At 47.6% G+C, this 7425-nt stretch overlaps 1 protein-coding gene across 1 annotated transcript in view; it reads right to left on the reverse strand.

The window, feature by feature from the left end:
• ptprr (protein tyrosine phosphatase receptor type R) overlaps window positions 1-7425 on the reverse strand; it is a 46999-nt gene that overhangs the window by 25250 nt on the left and 14324 nt on the right. Inside the window, exons 5-6 of the mRNA XM_029748449.1 lie at window positions 1394-1543; window positions 670-896 (exon numbers count right to left, since the gene is read on the reverse strand). Coding sequence (XP_029604309.1) covers window positions 670-896; window positions 1394-1543 — 377 coding nt within the window. The remainder of the gene's footprint in view (window positions 1-669; window positions 897-1393; window positions 1544-7425) is intronic.

The following is a 7425-nucleotide window of genomic DNA, read 5'->3' on the forward strand; positions in this document are numbered from 1 at the left end:
GCCCAGTTATAGAGAGAGACCCTCCAGCTCTGGAACAATCAGGCTATAGACTACAGCCCAGTTATAGAGAGACCCTCCAGCTCTGGGACAATCAGGCTATAGACTACAGCCCAGTTATAGAGAGACCCTCCTGCTCTGGGACAATCAGGCTATAGACTACAGCCCAGTTATAGAGAGACCCTCCTGCTCTGGGACAATCAGGCTATAGACTACAGCCCAGTTATAGAGAGACCCTCCTGCTCTGGGACAATCAGGCTATAGACTACAGCCCAGTTATAGAGAGACCCTCCTGCTCTGGGACAATCAGGCTATAGACTACAGCCCAGTTATAGAGAGACCCTCCTGCTCTGGGACAATCAGGCTATAGACTACAGCCCAGTTATAGAGAGACCCTCCTGCTCTGGGACAATCAGGCTATAGACTACAGCCCAGTTATAGAGAGAGACCCTCCTGCTCTGGGAAAGGGGTTAAATGGTTTCAGTCTTTCAACCCAGAAGCATTGTGAGATGATTTAGTGGACAACTGAACCCCCACCACTCATGCTTCTTTTTTTGAGGAGACAAGAACCAGTATTGTCCTTGGCCTTTAATACAGAACGCTCATGGGTTTGGTCCAACACAGATGAACATTGAGTGTCCATATTTAATATCACCACCAGTATCCACTCACCTCTCCTGTAGACACGCGGCAGCCTTCATCCTGAAGGGAGAGGGGTTGGCTGACAGGCAGGGTTTCTGGTGGGCTGGGGGGAGCTGCGGAGGACCACAGCTGGAGCTGGACACAGGGATGGGGACAGGGGTGGTGGGTGGAGGACGGCAGGCTCTGGGTGGAGGTATGGATGTGGGTATACAAGGCGGTGCTGGCTCTGCTTGGACCATGCTGCTAGAGAAGGGGACCTGGGGATTGATAACAAGATAGGTTAGCTTCAGACACATCTTTACTAAAGATAAAACCAGGGCCTGTATTCACAAAGCATCTCAGAGTAGAAAGAAATATGTTTTATTGTCACATAGGTGCAGTGAAATGTGTTGTTTTACACGCTCAGTGCCACACTCCTGAAGTGCCTTGGCACATCAACAGATGTTTCACCTTGTCAGTTCGGGAATTCTAACCAGCGAGCTTTTGGTTACTGGTCCACTGCTCTAACTGCTAGACTACCTGCTGCCCTGTAAGAGTGCTGATCTTGGATCAGTTTGGTCTTTTAGGTCATATTGAATAAGATGATATAGTCAGGCAGGACCTGATCCTAGATCAGCACTCTTACTCTGAGATAATTTATGAATCCAGGTGTATTACACATAACATTATGGTACTGTAGTACATCATGCTACAACTTGGGGGTTCAAATATGTGTTGCATTATGGGAATTGTAGTTAATCTGGCTCCAACCTACCTGGGGCTGGGTCTGGGCTCCGACGGCGTGCAGCGGGACCGGGGGTAGGACGGTGACAGGGGTCAGGTGAAGGTTGCGGCTGGGGAACGCGGGCTTCTCTTTGATCTGCCTGTCAGAATACTCAACCTTCTCCTTTAGACGGTAGAGGACCTGAGAGAGAGGAGAGGAGAGGAGAGGAGAGGAGAGGAGAGGAGAGGAGAGGAGAGGAGAGGAGAGGAGAGGAGAGGAGAGGAGGTGAGGAGAGGAGAGGGTTTAGAGGAGAGGAGAGGAGAGGAGAGGAGGAGAGGAGAGGAGAGGAGAGGAGAGGAGAGGAGAGGAGGGGGTGTAGAGGAGAGGAGAGGGTGTAGAGGAGAGGAGAGGAGAGGACAGGAGAGGAGAGGAGAGGAGAGGAGAGGATGTAGAGGAGAGGAGAGGGTGTAGAGGAGAGGAGAGGAGAGGAGAGGGTGTAGAGGAGAGGACAGGAGAGGAGAGGAGAGGACAGGAGAGGAGAGGAGAGGAGAGGGTGTAGAGGAGAGGAGAGGGTGTAGAGGAGAGGAGAGGACAGGAGAGGAGAGGAGAGGGTGTAGAGGAGAGGAGAGGAGAGGAGAGGGTGTAGAGGAGAGGAGAGGAGAGGAGAGGGTGTAGAGGAGAGGAGAGGAGAGGGTGTAGAGGAGAGGAGAGGGTGTAGAGGAGAGGAGAGGAGAGGGTGTAGAGGAGAGGAGAGGGTGTAGAGGAGAGGAGAGGAGAGGACAGGAGAGGAGAGGAGAGGAGAGGGTGTAGAGGAGAGGAGAGGGTGTAGAGGAGAGGGTTTAGAAGAGAGGAGAGGAGAGGAGGGGGTGTAGAGGAGAGGGTGTAGAAGAGAGGGTGCAGAGGGTGTAGAGGAGAGGAGAGGAGAGGACAGGAGAGGAGAGGAGAGGGGAGGAGAGGAGAGGAGAGGGTGTAGAGGAGAGGAGAGGACAGGAGAGGAGAGGAGAGGGGAGGAGAGGAGAGGAGAGCTTTGATTGCTAGATGAATGAAAGAGCAGTTCACAGCAAACCTTATGGACATCACAACACTTCCTCATTCTTTCTTTGTGTTGTCAGTCACCTCAGGTGTCCTGCCTGCTTACAATGAGTCTCCACTGGTCTCATTTCCAGGTGATTAGCGTTACGGCAGAGCTAATTTTGGAGTTCTAATGTCACTGAGGCCCTGAGGTTGCATGACCTCAGAGGACCCACCAGCCACAGAGAGAGAGAGCAGTGAGACCTGGATGTGCCTGGATGTGAAACATAGTTCTGTTGGAGATGGCTGAGTGATATAGTGAACAACATGTACAACAACATGGGAGATGGCTGAGTGATATAGTCAACATGTACAATAACATGGGAGATGGCTGAGTGATATAGTGTACAACATGTACAACAACATAGGAGATGGCTGAGTGATAGTGTACAACAACATGGGAGATGGCTGAGTGATATAGTCAACATGTACAATAACATGGGAGATGGCTGAGTGATATGGGGTACAACATGTACAACAACATGGGAGATGGCTGAGTGATATAGTGAACAACAACATGGGAGATGGCTGAGTGATATTGTCAACAACATGTGCAACAACATGGGAGATGGCTGAGTGATATAGTGTACAACAACATGGGAGGTGGCTGAGTGATATAGTGTACAACATGTACAACAACATGGGAGATGGCTGAGTGATATAGTATACAATATGTACAATAACATGGGAGATGGCTGAGTGATATAGTATACAATATGTACAATAACATGGGAGATGGCTGAGTGATATAGTGAACAACAACATGGGAGATGGCTGAGTGATCTAGTATACAACAACATGGGAGATGGCTGAGTGATCTAGTATACAACAACATGGGAGATGGCTGAGTGATATAGTATACAACAACATGGGAGATGGCTGAGTGATATAGTGTACAACAACATGGGAGATGGCTGAGTGATATAGTATACAACAACATGGGAGATGGCTGAGTGATCTAGTATACAACAACATGGGAGATGGCTGAGTGATATAGTGTACAACAACATGGGAGATGGCTGAGTGATATAGTATACAACAACATGGGAGATGGCTGAGTGATCTAGTATACAACAACATGGGAGATGGCTGAGTGATATAGTATACAACAACATGGGAGATGGCTGAGTGATATAGTGTACAACAACATGGGAGATGGCTGAGTGATATAGTATACAACAACATGGGAGATGGCTGAGTGATATAGTATACAACAACATGGGAGATGGCTGAGTGATATAGTGTACAACAACATGGGAGATGGCTGAGTGATATAGTGTACAACAACATGGGAGATGGCTGAGTGATATAGTATACAACAACATGGGAGATGGCTGAGTGATCTAGTATACAACAACATGGGAGATGGCTGAGTGATCTAGTGTACAACAACATGGGAGATGGCTGAGTGATCTAGTATACAACAACATGGGAGATGGCTGAGTGATCTAGTGTACAACAACATGGGAGATGGCTGAGTGATCTAGTATACAACAACATGGGAGATGGCTGAGTGATCTAGTATACAACAACATGGGAGATGGCTGAGTGATCTAGTATACAACAACATGGGAGATGGCTGAGTGATCTAGTATACAACAACATGGGAGATGGCTGAGACAACAACATGGGAGATGGCTGAGTGATCTAGTATACAACAACATGGGAGATGGCTGAGACAACAACATGGGAGATGGCTGAGTGATCTAGTATACAACAACATGGGAGATGGCTGAGTGATCTAGTATACAACAACATGGGAGATGTCGCCCTCCTGTGGAATCCAGTAATGTTGCATGTCCTCTTTGAGCTCATAACAGTTTAGTAACAACAGCTAATGCATGGAATGAATTGTAGGCATACCAAGCAAAATGTAAACACAGGACAGCATAACTTCCTGCTAAATAAAGGTTACAGAAATACACAGAAATACCCCTGTAAGACATGCAAAAGCCCACTTCCTGCTAAATAAAAGTTACAGAAATACCCCTGTAAGACATGCAAAAGCCCACTTCCTGCTAAATAAAGGTTACAGAAATACACAGAAATACCCCTGTAAGACATTCAAAAGCCCACTTCCTGCTAAATAAAAGTTACAGAAATACCCCTGTAAGACATTCAAAAGCCCACTTCCTGTGCATTAGCATGTTGTTCCTGTTAGGAAGAACAGATAACAACCTGAACTAGGAACTAGGGGTCATATCCTGGCTGTGTCCTAAGGGCCCTGGTCTAAAATAGTGCACTATATAGGGAATAGAGCTCTGGTCTAAAGTAGTGCACTATATAGGGAATAGGGCTCTGGTCTAAAGTAGTGCACTATATAGGGAATAGGGCTCTGGTCTAAAGTAGTGCACTATATAGGGAATAGGGCTCTGGTCTAAAGTAGTGCACTATATAGGGAATAGGGCTCTGGTCTAAAGTAGTGCACTAAATAGGGAATAGGGCTCTGGTCTAAAGTAGTGCACTATATAGGGAATAGGGCTCTGGTCTAAAGTAGTGCACTATATAGGGAATAGGGCTCTGGTCTAAAGTAGTGCACTATATAGGGAATAGGGCTCTGGTCAACAGTAGTGCCTATATAGGGAATAGGGCTCTGGTCAACAGTATAGTACTATATAGGGAATAGGGCTCTGGTCAACAGTATAGTACTATATAGGGAATAATGTGCTATTTGGGATCCACACAGGATGTGACCCCTGGTTACAGGATGTGATCCCTGGTTACAGGATGTAACCCCTGGTTATAGGATGTGACCATTGGTTACAGGATGTGACCCCTGGTTACAGGAGGTGACCCCTGGTTACAGGATGTGACCCCTGGTTACAGGATGTGACCCCTGGTTACAGGATGTGACCCCTGGTTACAGGAGGTGACCATTGGTTACAGGATGTGACCATTGGTTACAGGATGTGACCATTGGTTACAGGATGTGACCATTGGTTACAGGATGTGACCCCTGGTTACAGGATGTGACCCCTGGTTACAGGATGTGACCCCTGGTTACAGAATGTGACCCCTGGTTACTGTTTGTTTTGACATGATGGACCCACTAACTGACCACATTGCTATTTGGGACACAGCCCTTGTGACCGCTGAACTCTATTAAGTGACACAGCTTTAGGGTTTTAACTGGCTAATCATCCTCAGGCTATCGACCAACCACAGCATCTATCCCAGGGGCTATCAGAGGTCTGATGATGTCATGAGCTTACTAACTGACGACCTCATATCCGCCCACTTCACCCTTCAGCCAATCGGAGTGCTCGGGAATCATGTGTGAGCCAATTAGAGCGCTCTGGGATCATGTGTCAGAGTGGGAGAAAGCCTTCAAATCCTTGACCACAGGCGGTCACAGCTGATCTCTTCAAATCTTCTACAGATCCTCTCTGAGACACACACACACACACACAAACACACACACACACGTACGCACGCACGCACGCACGCACGCACGCACGCACACACACACACACACACACACACACACACACAGACAGCCACGCACAGATCCCATTCACAAAGACACCACCTTTCACAAACAACCTACTGTATCTTCACAGAGGATGTTGACTGACTGTTGCTATGTGTTGACATCAGAAGATGTTGACTGACTGTTGCTATGTGTTGATATGAGAGGATGTTGACTGACTGTTGCTATGTGTTGACAAGGGAGGATGTTGACTGACTGTTGCTATGTGTTGACATCAGAAGATGTTGACTGACTGTTGCTATGTGTTGACAGGAGAGGATGTTGACTGACTGTTGCTATGTGTTGACAGGAGAGGATGTTGACTGACTGTTGCTATGTGTTGACATCAGAAGATGTTGACTGACTGTTGCTATGTGTTGACAGGAGAGGATGTTGACTGACTGTTGCTATGTGTTGACAGGAGAGGATGTTGACTGACTGTTGCTATGTGTTGATATGAGAGGATGTTGACTGACTGTTGCTATGTGTTGACAGGAAAGGATGTTGACTGACTGTTGCTATGTGTTGACAGGAGAGGATGTTGACTGACTGTTGCTATGTGTTGACAGGAGAGGATGTTGACTGACTGTTGCTATGTGTAGACAGGAGAGGATGTTGACTGACTGTTGCTATGTGTTGACAGGAGAGGATGTTGACTGACTGTTGCTATGTGTTGACAGGAGAGGATGCTGACTGACTGTTGCCATGTGTTGACAGGAGAGGATGTTGACTGACTGTTGCTATGTGTTGATATGAGAGGATGTTGACTGACTGTTGCTATGTGTTGACAGGAGAGGATGTTGACTGACTGTTGCTATGTGTTGATATGAGAAGATGTTGACTGACTGTTGCTATGTGTTGACAGGAGAGGATGTTGACTGACTGTTGCTATGTGTTGACAGGAGAGGATGTTGACTGACTGTTGCTATGTGTAGACAGGAGAGGGTGTTAGCTTTAGTTCTGTGCTAGCGATAGAGGTTATTGACACAGACTCACATGGAGTCAGTCACCCTAAAATAAACTACCTCAGATATCCTGAGATCTCTGCCTCTTTGGCTGAGTGGAACTAATTCATCATTCATGTCAAACAGCTTGAGCAGCAGTGTTTCTGTGTGTGTGTGTGTTTGTGTGTGTGTGTGTGTGTGTGTGTGTGCGTGCGTGCGTGTGTGCGTGGGCGTGTTTGTGTGTGCGTGATTGTGTGTGTGTGTGTGTGCGTGCATGTGTGCGCGTGTGCGTACGTGCGTGCGGGCGTGCGTGCGTGTGTGTGTGTGTGTGCAACAAGATCTCACGGTTTTACCCAATTATGACGTTTGTCCACATTTCTCCAAACGTCTAATTTGGAGGTGTTTTGGACACCCTGGATTACTCCACTGCTGTGGCCGACGTCTCGCAGCTGGTTAAGTGTAGACAGTAAGTGTGGATGGTTTAGTTAAGAGTTAAGGTTTGGGGTCAAAACAACCCAAAAAAGCCCACCTACTGCTGGGATTGATCTACCCTCGGAGGCGGAGCTTGCGGCTTACGACAACCCACCATCCCCGCCCAC

The sequence above is a fragment of the Salmo trutta genome, unplaced genomic scaffold (assembly GCF_901001165.1).
Source record: "Salmo trutta unplaced genomic scaffold, fSalTru1.1, whole genome shotgun sequence".
Classification (NCBI taxonomy): domain Eukaryota; kingdom Metazoa; phylum Chordata; class Actinopteri; order Salmoniformes; family Salmonidae; genus Salmo; species Salmo trutta.